At 48.4% G+C, this 22,755-nt stretch overlaps 1 protein-coding gene across 1 annotated transcript in view; it reads left to right on the top strand.

Moving 5' to 3' along the window:
* Sesn3 (sestrin 3) overlaps positions 1–5,393 on the top strand; it is a 47,500-nt gene extending 42,107 nt beyond the window's left edge. The window contains exons 7-10 of the mRNA XM_051198968.1: positions 629–747; positions 1,480–1,670; positions 3,275–3,419; positions 4,954–5,393. Coding sequence (XP_051054925.1) covers positions 629–747; positions 1,480–1,670; positions 3,275–3,419; positions 4,954–5,040 — 542 coding nt within the window. The 3' untranslated portion in view covers positions 5,041–5,393. The remainder of the gene's footprint in view (positions 1–628; positions 748–1,479; positions 1,671–3,274; positions 3,420–4,953) is intronic.
* The last annotated feature ends 17,362 nt before the right edge of the window (positions 5,394–22,755 follow it).

Here is a 22,755-nt window from a genome sequence, read left to right as displayed (position 1 = left end):
AAGAGTGGAGTAATTACAAAGACACGAATCTAAAGGAACAGTGAGTTAGGAGAAAATGACTTTCAGCTTAAGATAGTGTACTCTAAGCATTTACACTTTCTCAGTAGGAAGCTTTCTCCATCGAGCATGCTGAACTATCGTAAATAGCAGCATCACCTCCCTGGCGGCCCTGCACTCTGGGCAATGCTCTGAGCATGGCCTCAGCAGCTCGTGTTCTGCTCCTGCGTGCATGCTCAGTGCAGAGAGGCTGGCCCCTTGTCTTGGAACTCCATGGCTCACCTCTTGACTGGTTTGCCTCCTAGAAGATAACAGTGAACTAAAGTGAAGGCATTTTTGCTGTGACAGTGTAGTGGGATGCACTTTTAAAAGATGTGTCCTCAAACTCAGTCATATCTCCCTCGTCCCTTGTCTTTTCCCATACCCTACTTCATCCCCTTGAAGAGATAAAACAAGCTTTAAATTCACAACCCTTATCTCCTGTCTCTAAATTCCTAAATGCCATATACCGACCTTTTGTCACCGTGTAGTCAACACTGTCCCTTTTAAAACCTAAAGAGAGGAGGGAACTGGAGTTTAGGTCGGTTGTCTCGGCTGAGTGAGTATCCTGAATGCCTTCATTGTCCCTTAGATTTTGAAGATGACACTATCATAACAGCTGACGTCTCTCGATACATCGAAGACCCAGGTTTTGGGTATGAGGACTTTGCCAGGCGAGGAGAAGAGCATTTGCCAACATTCCGAGCCCAGGTACACAGCGCTTTTAACTTAGAGAAATAGAGAGGATCCCTGCAAAGGAGTAACTGTTAAAATGTAAATAAAGTGTCTTTTAAAGTGGCCAATACACATTTTGATAGTATCTTAAAACTTTTTGTCTAACCTAGTTTTCAATCCAATCTGTTTGATGTTTTCATAGGAAGGAAGGTAATTACTTCAACGTATTTGTCCTTAAGAAGTCACTGGGAAATAGTATGCTTGGTTTAATTGCCTGCATTATGCAGGATAGTTACATACATTCCTGCCGTTCTTAGGGGGCAGGGAAGAAATCAAATAATTGTGGTGATGTTTATGATAAGGCATTTTGAGATTTGACTCCACTAGTAGTTTGTGCTCAGTACAATGGCACTCTGGGGGACGGGAGTTAAATTCAGACTCTTTCATGCTTGAGTAAGTTTGGTGACATAGCAATAGTCAAGAACTTCTGGATCCTTTCAGATAAAGTATAGTGTGCATAGTACCTGTCCAGAAGAGGTGGCCAGAGTATATCACAAACATGCCAGGTCCCAGACCCTGTGAGACAGCCCTGGCTCTGCACTCTGCACCCTGACCAGAAGCATTCTTGTAAAGTTACCATCCTAGAACTGAGTAGGAAATAACCCCCTAACTTTCTTCAATAGTTTTATTTTATTTTTAATATATATATAAAAATGCAGAGTTTAACAGAGTGTCCATTTTGTAAGTGACCAGTTTTTCTGCACCCAGGACTATACCTGGGAAAACCATGGGTTCTCACTGGTGAACAGGCTCTACTCTGACATCGGGCATCTGCTGGATGAGAAGTTTCGAATGGTCTACAATCTCACCTACAACACAATGGCCACCCACGAGGACGTCGACACGACCACGCTACGCAGAGCTTTGTTCAACTACGTTCACTGTATGTTTGGGATCAGGTACGTCCACTGTGCACACAATCTTATACAGTTTTGAGTGTGAATGGAAGCATTTGTCTTATTTATAGTCTGTCTGGGAGTACATCTTCCTGGGGGCAAGTGCCACCTGATTTGAAAATTAATCCCAGCCGGGTGGTGGTGGCACACACCTTTAATCCCAGCACTCGGGAGGCAGACACAAGCAGAGCTCTGTGAGTTCGAGGCCAGCCTGGTCTACTGAGCTACACAGAGAAACTCTGTGTCAAAAAAACAAACAAACAAACAAAAAATTAATTTCCTCTTAGAGATTATTTTCTTCATTGAAAGTGTGTGAGTCTGGGACTTAGGGAGATGGCTCAATGAGCACAACTTGCCATGTCCCATCCCCAACACATGTAACTCCAGCCAGGGACGTGGGGGCAGGGCCCCTAGGACTCACTGTCTATCCAGCCTTACCCAGTTGGCAAGTTGCAGGTACTAGAAGAGACCTTGACTCAAAACCTCCTGTGGACAGCATCTGAAGACTCTTGCTAAGGTTTGGCCCTGGCTCCCACACACACTTCACATAAGTAAATTACAGATAAATAAAAAGGGCGTTGTGAACCCTGATAATGACACAAGGGTAATAGTAAGACTTCATTAAGACATGGGAATACGAGACTGAATAGATCAGTGGAGGCGAGCGGAAAATGGCGTCTGTTTTCATAGCAGTAACAAATTCAGGTGTGTATGGCTAGTATGGCTTGCCTTATGAAGGAATCATAATTAAGGGACTCTGCCCACCCAACACTGAGCCACTCAAGAGCACCAAGGTGAGGCGGTTGGCTCACGGATTAATTAACAGCCTCTACCCTGAAGAAGTTAGCTGGAGGAGATGGTGAGGCCTGGAGGGAAGGGGACTGCAGAGGCCGAATGAGGGAAGCTGCTTGAGCTGGACTCTGCAAACTTCATTCTCAAGGGTCACCCAACTCACAACAGTGTGTTAGACCCAGGGTTTCAGTCCTCTGCCTGGGAAAAATGTGACTAGCCTTTATTGGCTGGCCTAACTTGCAGATTCAGTCCCTTCTAGTATTTTCTAAAATGCTTCTCTCAGAGAACACCTACCCTGCCCTGTTTGAAAGTCATAGCTCAATCCTCCCAAGTTGCAAATCCATTTTTCTTTTCTTTCTTTTTTGTTTTTTTGTTTTTGTTTTCTGTTTTGTTTGTTTGGTGTTTGTCCGTTTTGTTTTGTTTTAGATTTTGGAGACAGGATTTCTCTGTGTAGCCCTGGATGTTCTTGAACTCGCTCTGTAGACCAGGCTGGCCACAAAATCAGAGGTTTGCCTGCTTCTGCCTCTGGATGGCCACCATCCTGTCCATTTTTCTCTGAGTAGTTATCACCACTTGCAAACTGAATGTTTGCTTTGTAGTGTTTTTGTTTGTTTTTGTTTTGCTTTTATACCTTAAAAGAGTTTAGGCTCTGTGACAATGGAGTTTTTCCTACACTGTCACTACAGAATCCCAGAAACAAGGGTGTATGACACGCCGTGCACTCAGTAAATTCTCCTGTGACTTACTTACTGATGTCAGTGAAGCAGGGTCTGAGCAGGAGCTGGAGTCTCACATGGCATGACTGTCATCCGCAGGTATGACGACTATGATTATGGGGAGGTTAACCAGTTACTTGAACGGAGCCTGAAGGTTTACATCAAGACAGTGACCTGCTACCCTGAAAGAACCACAAAGCGCATGTATGACAGCTATTGGCGACAGTTCACGCACTCAGAGAAGGTCAGTGTCATCACCAAGCAGACCTTTTCCGTCATGAATCAGGGAGGGTGGTATTAATAGGTGGGTGCCGTGGGACTAGGAACTAGCTATCGTTCTTCACGTTTTATTAATCTAAAGGATATTGAGTACTCGTGAGATTTTAGATGTGTGCTCTACCTAACAGGTATGTGCCTGTTGCTGTGATAAACACCACGATGAGAGCACCTTTGGGAAGAAGGGTTTATTTCGGCTTGCAGCTCTCAGGTCACACAGGTCATAGTAGGAACCGGGAAGACCAGGGACACCGTTTGCTGCCTTCCTCAGCACACTTTCAGATAGCACCCAGGACCTGCTCAAGGGTGGCACCAACCGTCTATTACCAACCAAGATGCCCTACGCACTTGCCCACAGGCAGTCCTGTGGAGGATTCTCAGTTAAAATTCCTTCTCCCACATGAACCTGCCTCTGTCAAGTTGGCATAAAAACTAGCCCAGGACAGGGTGCAACATTAATTTTAGCATCAGCCTTTGAAAGGTTGGACGTGAATACCAGTAAATCTACCATTCTATTAAAATCCCATGGGAGGCAAGGCTTGTTAGAATTATACCCAGCCTGGAAGGACTCCATTTAGAAACTCTTGGTAGCCACCAGCTTGCTGTGAGAACAAAAGTATCTCATTGTAATTTAGTATTTTGCCACTAGAGTGAAGGGCCTGTGAGCCAAATGTTTTGTTATGTAAAAATATCTGTAAACGGAGCGCATAGGAGTTATTGTTTAGATTAGAACTAGTAAGTGTCAAGAATCTTCACCAACATTACAGCATAAGGTCTAGCTTTTCTAGGCCTTTGAAGCATTGAATCTAAGAGTGTCCTTCATACTACCATGTTCAAACTGTAGGGAAGAAACTCCTGGGGTTCTAACAGCCCCGGTGATGTGTACGGCCTTGGCAACGTATGCCATGGCTCCACTTCTAAATCATTTTTGAAGCCATGAAGTTAGTCATCCACTAGGCATATTACCCATTTAATCTTCAGCCTCGGTGCGTCTTTGTGCTGTTTTATGTTTGCATTAGATTTTTCTCCCTTTCTAGAGACTGTCTGTTGTCATCAGGAGAATATGCCCAACAACACATTCAAGTGATAGGAAGGAAGGCATGGCAATAACTCAACATTAGAACATTTCCCTCAGGTCAGTTTAGAAAGTATAGAGGATTTACATCAGCCTTTCAGCTTCGAGGTTTTCCCCAGAGAGGTGTCCTGGGATTTTACCAGACACTCACACAAGCTTAGTTGAGCTTCAGCTTCATGCTAGGGTATAAAGTTAAAGTGGTAGTATATTTTTAACTTTACTTTTTTAATTTAAACTTGTAAATGCTAGGAATGTGTTTTTCATTTAAATTTACTATCCACAGTTCAATTTTGAATGTTCCTCGTGTGTCTGTGCATACCCAGGCCTGTTCATAGTATCTGGGTACACTTGTGAATGTGGTGCCGGAAAACCTCCACGGGCTCTTGTACTGTGTGTAGTTACTGAGGCAATGCTCTTTGGTTTCCAGGTCCACGTGAATCTGCTTCTGATGGAAGCTCGGATGCAGGCTGAGCTGCTTTACGCCCTGCGTGCCATAACTCGGCACCTGACCTGAAGCGCCTCCAGGAGCGTGCCGGCATGTGTCAGGGCCTCGCACACAGGACTCATATCAGAACTTGTTTGTGATGCAACCTCAGCAGTTATTCAGTTCCTTAGTGTCAAAGTTTAGCTGTCGGGGTTCTTTGTTTTTGTTTTGTTTTGTTAGTGTTGTTAGGGTTTATTGGGGGGGGTTGTTTGTTTGTTTGGTTGGTTTTTTTCTGGCTGTAATGTGCAATGGTGTGTTTTATATTTCTCGATGCTTAACATTGCTAACAATTGCAGAAGTAACTCTGATGAGCACTACTTTACATTGCTGAGAGTTGGATTTTGAATCTGACCATAAATCATGAACTGGTTTGTTAATGCTTCGCTTGAGGACTTTGGAGTTCATGTGTATGTGTATTATTTTTCTTTACTTTAAAAAAAAAAAAAACCATAAGGAAAAGTGCTTACCATCTGCTCAAGAAGTTGTTTTTCAGATATCAACATTCAGCAAAGAATGGTGTCCTCTACGGCTCTGACATGGCCACGTGTGCCCTGAGTCTGGGGAAACGTGCTGCTGAGCCAAGCTGCTCCTGGGACACACGCCTGTGTCCCAGGAGATGATCAGGAACTGTTCTGCTTTTGTTTATCCAATTGTTTTCTTACACTGCTATTGGCAATAACGTGAAATGTGATACAGGCATCATCCATAATTTAATGTGAAATTAATTATGATGAATTCTATAGCATGCTACTGAAATGCCAAATTCAGCTACTTTCTTTGTCTTCTAAAGCAGAGGCCTCACGTTCCCACATGGCTGCCTGTGTGACAGTGGACTTAGGCACAGTCCCCTGAGTCCTGCACTGTGGCCCCTGTCGTGTCTAGTAGCTGGTGCCCACAAGGCTGCTTATGCTCGGCACACACAAACAAACCCACACCAAACAACCCGACCAAATGTCTCTTTGCACGTTCTCCTTTCCTGGGAGTTAAGGAAGGCTACTTAACATGCCCCTATTTTTTCCTGTTACACTTTTGGAAATTATTTTACATGATTTTCCTCTTCTAATAGGTTAAGTAATTTGTTATTCGAAGGTAAAAAATTGTGTTTAATGTGATTGAGCAGCAACAAAACAGTGCAATGTTTTTACGAATCGGCTCAACTTCTCCCTATCATGTCGCTGCAAAAGTGTCCTTTCAAGCAGAGCCATAAAGAAGTGGTACTCAAATTTCTTTATCGTGCTTGGCGTTTTTCAGTTTTACCTTGCTGAGGTTGACCCATGATTTCGCCATGCCAAAGCATCCATTCCCCAGAAAAATCTGTTTGGACAACTAGTTTAAAAAAGAAATACATTGTCATAGGGGAGAAAAAAGGCAGCCAAAACGTCACAGTTTTGCATCAGTCTGTGTTGTCTGATTAGACTGTCTTCAGAGAGCACAACCTCGTGTGTTTATAGCTTTACTTTGTGTTATGTTAAGTGAACCAGTGAAGTGCCTAGAGAGCTGCTACAGCACCCAGAGGACTCAGCTGCACGGCCTACGCACCTTGCTTGAGGAAAGGTGACTCGCGTTTTACACATACGTGCTGACCTAGAACATACCCGTCTCTGTCATAGTAAGTCACCCGGGGAGCCCCACACAGTGCTCGCTAAGGGTGCTAAGGGTTTCCCCGTCACGTGGGTGTATTTTTTCTCTTATGAAAGAACTGCGGGCCGGCATTCTGCTTGTCTGTCCAGTCTGCCCTCCTTTTCTGCGGTGTTAGCTCCTTTCGCTTAGCACTGTTCCAGAGAGAACAGTGATGGCTACAGACCGGTCAGCATAGGTGGTTCTGCTGTGTTGGACTCCAGGATCTTGTTTAAATCCTCCACGTGAGGAAGAAGTCTCTAGGGTGATTGAAGACAGGGTGGCTCCTTTAGAGACTGCTCAGAGAGCTAGTGCCAGGCTCTGTGTTCTGCTTGCTGTGTCCACTGCGTTCATCCTCTTCTCTAGATGTGTGAACTACAAGGGAAGTATTTACAGGGATGGAAAACACAGGTGGTGGCATAAATGTCCATTTGCTTTCCCCAGTTTTGAGGCTTCCACATTGAGGATGTAATTTATCATTGCATTTTTAAGTGTTAGAAAACGGTTTCATTTGGTAACCCCATGTTTTTGTTCAGGTGAACTGAACTGACTAAGAGGAGGAATTCTCACAGATCCCCGAATAAGCCTTAGGCCAAAAGGGAAGGAAAGGCCTAAGTAAAGCACTCGCTTTTTGATTTTGGTTTTGTGTTGCCCCTTAAATGTAAGTAGTAGAGATTGGACTGTGGAAATATTAGTGCCTTTAATAGATATCTCTCCTCACGAAACTTCCTTTTAGTTCAACAGACTAATTAATAATCAGAAAAAAAACAAGTTGACTTGGAACCGTGAGTAAAAACACAGCAATGTATTTATGAGCCTCCGCAAACCAGCGTCAGAAACTTGCTTTGTGAAGGTGGTTCCAGCTTCATGCTACAGCATGTACCCAGCATTCCCGGTGTGAATGATGCTCTAAGAGTTGCCTGTCAACCCACTTTATACAGAACAAACTTGAAATTCTGATGTGGTTTTCCAGGGTGGCATTTCTTTTCAGAGTATTGAATTTACAATATAGTAATTTATAGTGTAGCTTTTTATACTGAAATGTGATATTTTTCAAAGGAGCTATCTGACTCAGTCGGTGTAATATCAGAGCCTGTGGTAAGCTGAGCTGCACCCGGGGCTCACGTTGTGCCAAACGGAAGCAAGCGTGCGAGTGTGTGGGAAGCCCTCAACTCCTTGCTTCTTGTGTTAAGATCAGCCTGATAATCCCAATGGACATACAGGAACAATTTGGAATTTCACATTTGCCAGCATCTGTGCCAATTCTTAATTTCTCAGACCGCTATCAGAAACATTATGGAAGCCAGGCATGGTGGCACCAATACATGTGATCCCAATACATAGAAGCCTGAGGCCAGGGGATGATGGTTTTGAGGCCAGCCTGGGCTACATAGTGAGTTCAAGGCTAGCCTGAGCTACATAGTGACACCTGTCTCAAAAACTTAAAGAGAGATGCAAGTACCCTTAACCATGAAAGTGGGAGTGACCAGAGGGCCCAGGCACCGCCCCAGAAGCGGCTTCCTCAGGCAGACTCAGGCCACACTGATGGGAAAGGGCTTTGAGGTGGACTGCTTTTAAAATAAGGACCTTGTCTCATCCCAGGAGTAATCGCCCCCGTAGGGCTCTCTGTAAGTCAGGGGTAGCTAACGTGGAGCCCAGGGTGTAGCCTTGGCCTTTTGAACCAGTTTTAAACCCAGGAATAGCGCAGCTGTACAGGGCTATTTTTAAAAGAGAAAACTCAAGTAAGATTTATATAAAGGTCGTGTAAAATTTGAACCAGAGCCCTATTTTGTTTGTGTTGTGTCTATTAAAGATTCTACATAATTCTAAAAGCTAATGGATATCATCCAGGGAAGTTCTTCCTCCCCATCCTCAGAAGGTTTTGCTAATCCAAAATTGTAGAATTTTATGCCTCACCAAAGTAAATTTACCAGCACAGAGTTATAGATTGACTACTACTTAAAATAGTCATGACTTCCAACAGCAAGTGCACGCGGGTCTGAATGCAAGGCTCTTTTAAACTGTGAGACGAGGACAAGGAACGGATGCGGTGTCCATTGAAAGGGTACGTGCTGCCACAGGCACGCAAGGATCTTACTTAGTGCTGTACTCGAGGACAATTCTAAATCACCGCTGGCATTCTTTGTGAAACGGACCGTTTTGCATGAAATAAAAAAGCATGCGAGATGGCCCACATAGGCAGTGTGTAAGCATTCTTAGTGGTACCTCACCAGCAACCGGAAGGGCATTCCTCGGAGGGGGCAGTGTGAGCCACGTGCCCGTGCAGTTGGGACCAGCTGTAGCCGGCCGTCACCACGCACTGTTCCCACGCAGCTGCCACACCATGAGTGTACCCTGTCGGTCCAGTGCTAACCCACACATCTGCAGCTGACCCCACTGCCCCATCATCCATACCAGCTGAGGGAAGGCTGAGGGGAGGAAGGCTGCTGGTGTGCGCCGGGTCTGGAGTGGGACTGAGACAAGGCTGGGCCCGTGAGGAGGAGGAGGCTTCCAGTAGCGCCCGGAACGCAGCTAAGACTCTCATGCACCCACCAGCCTTCGTCCACCCTTTCCTGCCTTTCTCTTCCTCCAAGTGCCTCCGCCTGCACTCACACCCTACACTCCCCAAGCCTGCCTGGGTCTTAATGCCTGCCTTCGGTCGAATATCACCAGCCTCCTGCCGAGCATCCAGGGTGTCTTCTTCTGAGTATGTCTCCCCCATCGTTAAAAAAAAAGACGGCTTTCCCAGACCCCTTCTGACCTCTCCACCATCCATCTATAGTTTTGCCTCGGACACCTCGCCCTGTACACCACAGCACCCGATGTGCCCTGCCCACCCCCTGCTGTTCATGCCCTCTTCCCAGCTGCCAAAATATCTTGCTCTCCTCTACCTCATCCCCCAAAGAGCCTATAAATTCAGAGCACCTAGCCTCCTCATGTGTCCATTCTCTGTTGTTCAATAATACCACTCCATATTTTAAATAAACCGTAAAACATTTGCCTTCTATCAAAGTAGGAACCTTTATATTTATACATGATACAGAAATTGAACTATTTCTACCATGCAGAATTTAACATTTAGCAAGGATTCAAAGTGATTGAATTTCTGGCATAACTTGGTCCCTATTAGATGGTAATACTAGTAGTAATAGTTCTGGTTGCTTGAATGCAGAGTTAGAATCCTCCAACAGTGCAGATGAGCCTCTAAGTCTTCAGTGGGACAGGACATCTCTGGCAGACAAATGAGCAGTATGTTGTCATGTCATCCATTTCACTGGCGGTATTTGGGCCCTAAAACACATTTCTCATGGGAGGACATCTAATAAAATGTATTTGTTTAGAGTATCAGATTGGATCACATTAGCCTATTTGCTGTGCAATATAGATAAAAATCCCACAAAACCGAGTACAAGAGCTTCTAATCCCATTCCTCCCCCGGTATCACTGGAAGGAAAGCTTACTTTGTGGGATAAGAAGGAAATGTGTTGGCTTGAGCCTTGCACCCCAAGCTGCTCTTCGTGTGTGTCCAGATAGTGTCACTGAGGAGGACGATGTTGTCTCTGAGGAGGCAGTAACGTTGCTTCTTCCTCACAGCCACGCTCCTAACAGGAGTCACGTGCTCACACGGAGGTGGCTGTCTGCTTGGGAGTGTAGATCTGAGATCTCTGGTCATCTTCAGATGTTTCCACCCCAGGCATGAGCACTTCACTGGCAATGTCCGATTGATGCATTTAAGGACCCGAGAGTGCAGAAGGGAACCTAGTTAGGCAGCGACCTGACCTGGGACTTAAAGGGTTACATCATGAGGTGTTCATTTAGCGTTAACTGAATTAGGACTGCACAGCTATCAAGTACAGAATGAACTGAAAGCATGTGGAAACGCTTGAGGTAATCCAGCATGTGCCACAAAATAGCCCATAGAACAAGCACCCCACTTTATGGTACCCAAACATTAAAAATTGAAATATGATAAGTGTAACTTTGGTATGTAAAATTTTGCTAAACCTGTCTATTTCTTATTCCAAGTAACCTGTTAAAATGAATGTATCGCTTCTACAGAAAGAATGTTAAGAGATTCTGTGAAATGTTGTTCATGGGTACCACTGAGTTAAATGTGCACATTATATCCAGAAGAAATCTGATTTCCTCGTTGATCTTTACAAACTTTAATTGGCTCTCTTGAGTCTGATAAAGGGTAGGATGAAGGGAATGTATCGGGTGAGTGGCCAAGGATTTTCCCTTGCAAAGCAGAGACATCTTTCCCGAATCTCAGGGGTTTCCCAGAGTAGAAGCTGAGTTAAATGGTACCCTGTCCACCAAGGAAAATGGTCCATACTTTACACACTAGCTTTTTCCTATCTCTTTCTTGTCGCATTTACTCTTTTAACCCAAAACAAGATGGACCTGAAAGCAAGCAGCAGGCCACTTGGCGTCTTCTCCTTATAACTGAATGGGTACACACAGAGCCTGCGTAAGGTAAACCAGAACCCTGTCAGGCCACCCTGGAAACATGACCTCGCCACTGGCGAACCTCCTTCAAACCTGAAAGGAACGTCCCTCTCATGGAAGAACTGGATGTAGCTTTTAACTATGAAATAGGAGTTGAACTTGAAAACCCTTGTGAACCCTGATTGTGCAGGGTGGCTGCATAATGAATGTATCCACGAAGACTGTAGCTGAATTGCACGAGTCAGATGCCAACTTCATGACTTTCCATGTAGACATCTCCTCACACTGAGTGATGTATGTAGCATGCTGTGAAGCATCTGTCCTAGTTCTTAACTCATCAGTATTAATACGGAGTTACCCTTGCGTCCCTTGGTACTTTATATTCAATGTAATCAGAAGCTGTGATCCTTCGCCTGCGCAGTCCTGTGCTGTGTTGCTGTATTTTCCTTATGAAGCACATGACTTTGGACTCATGGAAGGTGGGTGGCATGATCTTGAAGACTGCTACACACACGCGCACACACACGCGTCTCACACACGCAGGCACGCCTCTTACTCTGTACGGTTTGAAGTTAGGATAGGCTTTCTCCAGTAGACTATTGATGCAGTTCACTGTCAACTGGCAGCATCCTCTTTCTAGTTTTAATCTGAAAATAGCAAGCTTTCGCAACAGCCACTCCGCCCTTGTTCTAGCAGAGCAGACCCTGCTGTAGACGTAGACTACGGTGGGCTACCCATAATGCCCTCCGCACGCTTTGGCAGTTGTGGAGGTGGCAGAACCCATGAGAGCTTGTGTGTATAAGTGGGCTTGGTTTTTGTCTGTATGTTGCTGACTTGACAGTTCTGACTAAAGCTGACCCAAAGGGGCCAGCTTGTGTGTAGTACCCTTGTGTTTAAGTACTCTCTTCTTGTTCTGCTGTTGCTAGTTTTTGTTTTTTGAGGGATGGGTAATATTATTTGAACAGATAAAGAAGGAACTGTTAGTGAATCAAGACAAACACATCTGAAATAAAGGAACTGTGTATTAACATGTTAACAATTCATAACTGCACTTTTTATGACATTTTGAAAATCTATTTATAGGTACAAAACAATGGGTTTTGTTAAACTGTATCACGTTTATACCTGCAGAATTTATTTCATTGTTATTAGTAGGAATTTTATTGGTTCAATAAAATTGGCAAAACTTACCCTTCTTTCTTTCATTACTCACAGTAAAGAATATTCTCTCCTCAGCTTGCACCTGCCTGGTGACTGAAAGGTGAGCGTTGGGATATTTATGTGAGGGTGTGGGGATCAGTGTCTCGGTTTTGAGCCCTGCTTTCTTACCTCTTGATCTTCTGTAGCATAAGTTGTTCAGAATGTAGAACTACGTTACTCGGAAAAGGCGAGTCAGTGTTGATAGTGTATCTTACTGCCAGTATTATCATCAGAATGGGGGAGGGGTGCTGAACACAGGGTCAGAGCTGTTCAAAACCCATTTTTTGCCATACTCTGCTAACTTTGGAGCACTGGGAAGAATCTAATCTCTAGAGATTCTGATTTTCACACATAGAGAAGTAGTACTTACCTGAACCTTTGTTTGTTTGTTTTGGTGAATGGTTTTGGTGGTTTCTTGGCATGGCCTGCTCAGAGGTGAACGTGAGTGTATACTCAGAAAGCTCAGAGAGTGGTGTTATTAACTGAGGTCAAGAGGGAAGAAGCATGGGTGGGCGGGAGTTGATGCGTATGTAATGTTGAGTGGTGGTGAGGCTCCTAACACAGGGAGAATGGGGAGGGGCATGGAGGGTCTTCTGTGACGGCTTTCCCACGAGAGTCCTACGACAAAACGCCTCTTTGCTGCATATTCCGTCTTGAAGGGGGGGTCAACAAAACCACCTCCCTGCGGGGTGGAGTCTTTTTCATAATATGCAGCCTCCAAGGGGAAAAGGGCAGGCAACCGAGACCAGCCCCTCTGAAACGGGTTATCCCTAACCCATAGCCCACACTGCCAAGGCTTTTAGAAGGGTTCCACACAGCTTTATATGTATGTCTGCACTTTGTCCTGTGTACATCTCATTCCAAAGACCTGACGCTTTAGATTTTTACAGAGAAAGCCAAATCTTGGCTTTCTCATCTAAGAATTGCTACTTAGCACTGGCAAATGTGGACTCTGAACTCTGCTTTCTGGCATTTTTATTAACATAATTTCTTTAATGGTTCTTTTGGAATTTCATACCATGCATCCAAATTCTGCTTATCTCCCAGATTCCCCCATATCTGCCCTTCACCCTTGCAGTGTCAACCCTAAAAGAAAATAGAAAAAAACAAACAAAGTCCTTCCCACCTCTCTAATCCCTCTTCATCTATCTTAGTGGCATTGGGAGCTGCAGTGTCTCACACGGTACACCCTTTTGTCCAACCAGCCTTACTCACAAATGTTCATTGCAATAAGTCACGCCTCTTGTGTCTGGTACCCCGCCATCGCTGGACCCTCACCAAAACTCCCCTCGGGTATTTCTTGACCACCGCAAGTCATGGAAATGCTGTTTGTATCAGGGCCAGTCCCTTTATGAGGTCCTGATGGGGTAGATGTTAAAGTGGGCCATCCAAGGCCCTGGAGGTTAGCCTGTATGGCAGCTAAGCCACCCCCCTCTTTTATGTCCTTGCCATCCAAGCCAGTTCTCTTATGCCCTTGTGAGGGATGGGGCCATCTCTCCCAAGTTCAGTGGACCAGCTTTCCCATGAGGGTTGGGGACAGTTCTCTTGCTGCAGTGTCCAGCAAGGGGCGGGGCCAGAAAAGGCGGGGCTGGCTCAGCATGTGCCTCTGATTTCATCACACATGGTAAGACAGGCCGCAGATATCAACACAGACCCCCAGACCCAGACATGGCCCTCAGCAGCTCAGCCTGGACGCCGTGGCTGCAGGTGACAGCACAGGACACTCAGACCTGCATGGCTTTGATAGCAGCATGCCCCTCAGACACTACCCAGGCCACAGGTGGCAACATGAGCCTTGGACTTCAGCACAGATCCTGGCTGCAGTAGGACCACGGACACAGACAAGGCCCTCCATAACAGCCGGGCTTGGATGTCACCACTGCCCCAGATGGCAGCACTGGACACCCAGGTAGGACTTTGGACACAAACATGGCTCCAAGTGGAGGCCCAGACCTCACGTACCCACATGGCCTTCGATGGTAACAGGAGCCATGGAGGTCAACACAGACCCTGGGCACTGAGATGTTAAGCCTGTTGGGACTATTGTCTATGGTTCTTATGTTTATGGTGTGAGCGCCTGCTGCCCATTTCCCTGTAAATAAAGCTGCTGCTGGTACTGGGAAAGGGACAGCCGGACGCTGATCAGCAGGTACTGGATCCTTGCTCCTTTCCTGTGCCGCTTTAAGCAAAGGACTACCGTGCTGTCTAATGGTCAGTGGGATTAATCACCCCTATGCCAGCACCGGGTAGCCAGAACTCTCCATGACTTCTCCAAACAATCACAAAGCTTACAGCTGATCACCTGGCTCCTGAAGGCAGCTCCTGCCAGACCTGTCTGAAGCAGTTTGTGTCTACCTTTCTGCAGTCACAAGCCTAGATGAACCATTTCCTCCTTGGAAGGAGGTGGGGGAGAGGGGACACTTCCCGGGGTGAAGGGGCAAAGGTGAGTGGTGCTAAGGATTGGTCCAAACCCACAAGCATCAGTGGCTGATGGGTGCTGAGAGGCAAGGCTGTGGTTGATTGGTTGATTGGTCCAAACAGCCAGCCCCTGAGAAGCATTCTCTTGGCTACCTGAGTAGGTGTTACAGTGTGAGGCCTGAAGGATGGGTACTCCCTCCCTCTCCCCCTCTCCCTCCCCTCCCCCTCTCCCTCCCCTCCCCCTCTCCCTCCCCTCCCCCTCTCCCTTCCCCCTCTCTCCCTCCTCTTCCTCTCCCTCTCTCCCTCTCTCCGTCTCCACACACACCTTCTTGTGCAGGGTAGGCTGGGAGGCAGCCGTGAACTTGATGGCCGGTAAAGAGGAAGACTCAGCAGCTGGTACCATTGCTGCCCAGCTTTCAGTCCCCATCACTATTCCCAAACAGCCTAGCTGACATCCATGGCTGAAACCCTTGCGGTGGTGGCCTTCCTGCTGTGCACCCTGCCTGTCCACTGGAGACCCTGTCTGCTTGCCTGATCCCACAATCCCCCTGGCGCGAACACCGGTGCCCAGGTCCTGAGCAGTCGGCTGGCCATTCCAGCTCCCACACGGGTAGCAGGTACCCAGCTCCCATGCAGTCCTGGCCAGGCCAGCACTTCAGCGAATCCAGATGGCAGATGCAGAGAGTCAGGCAGCCTTGATGCTAACAATTCCAAAGAGATGGTCAGAAGAAGAGCCGTAGAGGCGATGAGAGAGCAGAGCGCCGATAAAAGGCTGGGAGGAGCCAGGTAGGAGGGGAGCATGCAGGCCTGCTCACCAGGAGAGCTCCAGAGAGCCGGGCACCGTAAAGCTGGCCACTTCCAGGAGCCCGGGGTTCTGATGCCTAGGCCTGCAAAGGGGCTACAATGTTTGTAGGACTGAGGGTCCGGACACCCAAGCAGACATGAGGACTGTAGCAATAGAGTGCCACCGCTCACCACTTCCAGACCATCATTTATCAACCATCCTTTTCATGCTCGGTCTCACCCAGGGAGAGCACAATCCTCAGCCTGCTGTTTACTGACAGCTGAACTCTTCTCCAGGCCTGGAGCCTTCGCAAAGTGATCTATGATGGGCCCCTAAGGGAGCAAAGCCCTTGCTTAAAGGAAAATTACCCAGCCAATATGGGGTCTCTTTCAGCCATGCCGAGCCAACACGAGAGCAAAGATAACAGTGGTTGCCATGGTGATCTTTGTGCATACAGCACTAGGCAGTCAGATGGTCACACTTACTAGGGTCCAAGCCATCTAGATGCAGCCTCAACAGGTTTGTTAGCTGTCTGAAACACCCTAGACCAAACCGTGATGTTGACTGGACAAGATCCATATCACCAGCATGCCAGATTGCTTTAATCCTTGAGAAGTGTGGCCTGATGCATGGCAGCCCAATCTAACTGGGTACATGGGTGGCACAGCTTCAAGGCAGCAGGCTTGCATAATGTGACAGGGCACGAAGTCACCAAGAGTCGGGACCCCACAAATTCCAGCTCCTCCAACCGATTCAGTGACCCTGGGTAGATTGTGTTTGTTTTTTTAATTCCTTAAAGTGCCTTGCCTTCCTTCTTCGCCTTTATGGAAGCAATGGGAAGCAAGGTGGCGAGGTAATCATTACCCCATGGTTTTAAGGCCCTTCCCAGTCTACCCAGACCTAGCACGGGCCTTCACTCCGCCACCCTGCACATGCGCATAGCGGCAGCCTCTGACCACACGCCCCACACCCCAGCTTCCCTGACCCTCCCAAGTCTACTGAGCCCCCCCTTGTCTTTCAGGGCGCAAAGCAGATGTCACCTTGTCCCCTTACCTTGCACCCCACCTCATCCGAGGAGCTGCTCCTTTCTCTGCACCTACACCAGGCACCAAGGGGTCAAAACCTCAGAGAGCGGGCTCTGAAGTGAGCGAGATCTTAGAATACAAAATACAACACAAAGGGAAACTGAGAGCCAGGCAGCCCATCAGTGCCGAGCCAGGCTCTCTGGCACCAGGTGAGTGCTCTTGCCATGGCACTGGCGCACATCTCCTCCACTGGGTGACATCCCGGACGCCGCTTTAGCCACTTCCACGTTTTCCGCAGCTCCTCTGCTCGCACCCGGCACACCATGTGCGCCAGTGTTTGCCCACCAGACACCGACACAGGCTGACGGAAAGAAAACCACTTCCCCCGCCACACGCTACTGTCCCTTCTGACCACGACTTCCGGTCTCTCCTCTGCAGTCCTGTCCAAGGGGCCTGATACGGTCCCCTTGAAGTTGGTGGACAATAAAACTACTTCTAGTGTGTCTGATGGAGACTCCCACGCAGGCTTTGTCCCATGCCCCTCTGAGCCGGGCATCACCAGAGGCCGCGTTCCTCCAGACAGCTCTCTCTTCCCGTGGAATGAGAGAGACCATGCACAGAGGGGAAAGGCAGGATTTAGACGACTCTGGGCTTAGCAGAGGGGCCCTGGCTGACCACGCAGCTCCCAGAGGCATCAGCAATGTCTGCACTGGGAGGAGGCCTTGCAGGGGGGTTCTTTGAAGACACAGTTGGCTGCACATCAGTCCCAGAACTGGGAGCCAGCCTTGCCCAGCTCAGACCAGCCAGAATGCCACTGGGTAGACCAACGAATCAGAGAAGGCACGCATTTAAAGCCTTCAAAGTTAGCCAAAGTGGAGGTTACCTGGCCAGTGCCTGGCTCTTTTGCCTAGTTTAATGTCTAATTTTCTTTTTCCCAGGATTCTAACCTATAAAAACAATCTCTGAGTCCAGCAGTGTTCCTTGGGCGTTTTCCCTACTCGGAACCAGAAGACAGACCTTGCCGAAGTGGAATTCTTTTCAAAGCTCTGTGTCTGGCTTTGAAATGTGTGCCCAACAGGAACGAAGCCTTTAAAAGGACCGTCTTTCAAGGTTGGGCTCTGATCAGCTCTACATGAAGCATCCGTTAAGCCAATGCATAAACAACTTGGGCCGAAAGTTCGGACTTGGAAACTGCTTGGCAGTAGAGTAGGGAGGGGCAGGTGTGGCCAGGATGTGTTGGGAGTGGGTGACCCCGGTCGGCAGCTCTCAGACCCAGGGTAAATATGCACTAAGTACGGTTTCACAACAATCCTTACTGTGGCATCTGAAAGTGTGCAAGACGGGTCACTGTCCCTAAGTAAGTGTCACTGGGGAGAGACCAGAGGGCATGGGACATGGTCAAGTCCCGGTGGGACTGCCTTCTTTTAGTCTGCTAGGGAGAAGACTCGATGACCACTGGAGCTGCCCTAGACGGCGCGTGCCCTTTGGCCATGAAAGGGAACAGGCATGGAGGACATGGTTGTCCCGCTTGGCAGGGGCATTAGCATAGGAGGAAGATGGCTGGGCGCAGTCAGCTGGTATAGACAAGTGACCTGGCTGAGTCCAGCTTCCACTGCGAAAGCGGTGCTGACACCTGTGTGATGGGAGATGTCATTCTGTATGTTTCTCATACTGGTTAATGAATAAAGCACTGTTGGCCAATAGGAAAGGAGGATAGGAGGGACTAGGAGTCAAGGAGGAGAGAGGAAGTAGTAAGGAGGAGTCAAGATGGAGAGTCTGGAGAGAACAGAACCGCCATTCCTCCGCTCTCAGTAAGACCACATGGAAATGCATAGAAATGGGTTAATAATTAAGACAGAGCTAGCCGATAAGAAACTAGTACCTGGCCAATAGCATTGTATCAAATACAGAGTCTCTGTGCATTATTTGGGGCTGGCACGGCGGCCAGGACAAGACCAGCAGCAGCAGGCGGAAAAACCGAACACCTTACACTTGTGTGTGTGCAGGTTGGGTGTGGCATGTGTGTGGGAAGAGGTGGGGAGGCAGTGTGTGTGCGTGTGTGTGCGTGTGTGTATGTGTGTGCGTGTGTGCGCGCGTGTGTGCGTGCGTGTGTGCGTGCGCGCGCGCACGCTTTAGTTAGGATTCATTTTATAGTTTTAAATCTACATGTAAATGTCTGGGACGGAGAAATATTTTCTCTGCTCCTATCTTCCCTTCAAACACGCTTCCCCTCCCTCTTATCCACTGCCATCTTTGCGTTAACAACCGACATGAGTCTGAGTTCCCACCCAGCCACAGCGACGCCAGGAACCACTGGAAGGATTCAGAACTAGAAGGATTTAAAACTGTGGCTCCCAGAAGGTTCCCAGGGGCAGTTGAATTCCATATGAGAGATGCCATGACGGATATGAATGTGCGGGGCGACAGGCGAGGGTTGTGTGGCAAAGGTGAAGACCTAGCCCTAGACACAGAGCGCAGCCCTGAAGTAGACAGGAGACTGCTCTTGTCCCCGGGACCGCCACCGTGGACACATTTCTCACACACTGCTGGCGAGTGTAACAGTGAGCCCAGCCCACGCCGCCTGCCATGCCCGCGCTGTTCTGCCTGCCTGGCTGTTTGGGCCAGAGGGTGATAGAATGCCACCCCCAGCCCTTGGCCTCCACTGCTTGGACTTATGCCACCCCGGTGTCTCTACTCAGTAAGTGGTCTAGGGTGGACTACCCAATCACAAGGCCCGTGACTTGCTCTCCTTGTGTTTACGCTGATGTTTTTTTCATGCCAGCGTTAGGAGTGACACTTACAATACAATGTGTAAACTGAGGCGCAGATAAACGGGTGTATAAACTTCCTATTGAAGAACCTGGCTCGTTAGAACCACTGAGGGATGCCCATGCTGACCAGAGAGGGCCAGGGAAGAGAAGCCATGCCAAGAAGATGCTTATCACCCTGGAAGATGCCCCAGCACTACCTCACCAGAGCCGACGGGCACTCAGAAACCTGGGGTAGGCATGCCCTCTTCAGGCAAAGCTGGGAAATGCAGGCCCTGTGCTCGGGTTGAGAACTGCCGCGTAGGTTCGGGCGGCCCGGTGGGGTCGCACTGCTCAGAGGACACTGGCTGTCTGGCGACCTGGGAAGAAGTTAGCAGTCTGCCCGAGCCTGGTGAAACTCAGCCTTCGCTGCACCTAACTCCCGCTGAGAGCGCGGCCTTCCAGTAGTTTCTGCTCCTGCCCCCCCCCCACCTGGCTTGTCGAGCCTACCCGTGGGCCACCAGCGGCACTTTCCAGATGCAAATTAGCAAGAGGCCCTCGGCTTAGTTCCACCCCCAGCCTTCTCATCTCAGTCAGGTGGCCCAGGAGAGGACCCTCCAGGTGGGCAGCCGCGCACCTGATGGTGCAGGAGGGTACCCTGTGACCCTGGCTCTCCCCACAGGGGATTCTGGGAGCCCAGGAGAGTGTGAAGAACCAGGGCCACATCTAGAAGCTTCCTCTACTCACCAAGACTCCAATGCAAAGAAGAGTTAAGGGCAGAAGTGATGGGTCTTGGGCCAGCTATGTCCCTGGCCTTTCTTAGCCCGTTCCACACACACCCACCCCTGCCGTGTGTCTCCAGAGCTGGAAAGGGGAGGCGAAGGGTCACTGGGACTCACATAGCTCTGACCTCCCAGGATGCTCCGGAGCCAGGCATGGCCACTCAGTCACAGCTGGGAACAAACACTTTGCCCTAGATCTGCAATGCCCTGTGGGTGTCCCTGCTGTTCCCCAGCACTGGGAACAACCAGAGAGGCTCAGGTCTACTGTGCATATCCCAGCAGGGATGCTCCTCTACCAAGACCAGCCGGGAACCCAGAGATGCTGCTGTTCAAGGGTCTCTGGGTTCCCAGTAGATGTATGCGTGATGTATGTATGTAGATGTATGTATGTGTGTGTGATGTGTATATGTAGATGTATATATGTAGATGTATGTATATAGATGTATTATGTGTATGTGTGTATGTATGTAGATGTATGTATGTATGTAGATTATGTATGTGTGATGTATGTATGTATGCAGATGCAGTCTGTGTGTGTGTATTTTGCAGCGCTGGCTTTTAGACCCAAACACTGTTGAATTTCAGGTCCTGCACCCAGAGTAAGCTTGCATCTGCAGGCAGGCAGGTCCATCCGAGGGCTTCATTCCTTGTAGTCTCTGACCCCTGAATCTGAGGCACCACATCCCCACTGTGTATAAGGCCACCAACCACGTCAGCGCTTACTGCTGGGAAAAGGAACTGTTGGTGGCAATTTTTTTTTTTTTCCCCTGCAGGCTCCAATTTGACAAAGGTATTGTTTGGGGACTGCCGTTGTCTTGGGCAGCCAGGCCTTGCCGTCTCTGCCTTAAAGGAAAATAATGTCTTTTTGTGGCCACATTCAGTTGGCTGGCCTTCATCCTCCACACCCTGGGCTCCTCTCTCTCCTAGGCAAAGAAAGTGCAAGCCCAGCTCTTCTGGGAGGTTTCTGTCTGGAAAGAAAACAAAGGCTGTCATTATCCCACCAGGGGAAGTTGGGACGGGGCGGGGCTTCGCCTGCCCTGTGGGTACCTGCCAGCTTTTGACTCCTTGCTGACAGTGGCCCCCGGGCAGGCTCTAGACTTTGTGCAAAGTCTGCTGTGAGTAAATGATAGAGGAGTCACAAACACAGGGCTGTCTGGCTTGGAGAAATTAACTAGGGATGACAAAGGTGTAGATAAATACAGCTAATTGTGAAACAGGTGTGCAGCCATCTAGACACAGATGATGAAGCAGATATGTAGACAATTTCTAGTTCAACTATAGAAATATAGACAGATATAGATGCACGCACCTTCCCCCACACCCAGAGTTGAGGAGTAATGACACTAAGACACCTTTCCCTCTCCATCCCAGCCCTCCAAAAGTCCTGACGGCGTTCCTTGACCACAGTAAATGGCATCTTCCCACTCCCCATCAGTCCACGGCCACGCCAGACTTCACCCACGTAAAACCACCTTGCTCCTCCCACAGATCTGTGTGCCCAACTTTTCAACTCCTTGTAGAAGAGGCCAAGAAGCACCCAGCCCAGGGCATGACTCCCAGTGACAGTGGTCAGCCTTAGGGTCAGAGGTTACTCAGAGGGCACAGAAGGTAGACTGGGGGGACCAAGGGACAGAGGAGTCAAGGGAGGCTGCGTGCAGAGGGAGGGACATGTGTTCTGGCAACACTTTGGAATTTGTTGTCACCCTTTCCTGATAAATATGTCCCCCCCTCCTTCCCTCCCTCCTTCCTTCCCTCCCTTCAACTCTCTTCTCTTTCGTATTTTTCCCCTCACCCACAAAACCTCGATTTCATCTTTTCTGCTTCCCCACTGACTTCAGCTGCTCCACACTGGCTTCTATTGGCTTCTTCCGGTTCCCCCGGCTTAGGAAGGGAAGCCACAGCCTGACGGGCGGGGTATGGCAAAGTCTGCCGGACCCCTTTACACCTTCCACTTTGCACGCTGCCCGTTGGAGATGGCTCCATGGAGACCGGCTTGTTTGTTCACAGTCTGCCACCAGAACCCTCTGTCAAGGGCATGACCCTGGATTGTTTACAATCAAGAGCAGTGGCTCTCAACCTCCCTAAGGTTGACCATTTAACACAGTTCCTCATGCTATGGTGACAACCCCCCCCCCCCAAATCATTTTCATTGCTACTTCATAACTGTAAGTTAGCTTCGGTTAGGAATCGTGATGTAAATATCTATTTCCCAGTGGTCTGAGGGGACTGCGCTCACCACTGGGTTAGAGCTTCTACTTAGGAATATGGCTGCAATTTGGAGCCCCTGAGAAAAATTTATTCAGTACTGTAAGTGAATCCAGTTCACGGCTTTGGTGTTCTGTGGGAGTTAGGAGGCCTGGCCTTACCCTTGAGTACTGTCTGGGAGCCGGGGCCACGAAACTGGTCTCCACATGTCTTGGGCCACGACTGGCCGCCCAGACACATTACCTACAACTAGGCGCTAGGATGTGGCGCCTTGACTGGCTGCATTATTTACCCAGCAGCCATTTGCCTTGTTTCCTGTACTGGGAAATGGGTTGGTGTTCACCACTTCCGACATTGCCGAGACAAGAAGGGCTTCAGAGCCAAGGGTCTGCTAAGTTCTCTATGACTGTGGCTCATCTTCACAGCTGCCTGGGGCTTCCAATTTTCAAAGCTTTGGCCTTGAGAATGCTGTTTTGTTTTTCCAGTTTTTTTTGGTTGGTTGGTTCCCTACCCCTGAC

This window comes from Phodopus roborovskii, unplaced genomic scaffold (assembly GCF_943737965.1).
Source record: "Phodopus roborovskii unplaced genomic scaffold, PHOROB, whole genome shotgun sequence".
Taxonomy (NCBI): Eukaryota; Metazoa; Chordata; class Mammalia; order Rodentia; family Cricetidae; genus Phodopus; species Phodopus roborovskii.
The sequence above is the reverse complement of the archived record's forward strand: the minus strand, read 5'-3'. Positions and strand labels throughout refer to the sequence as shown.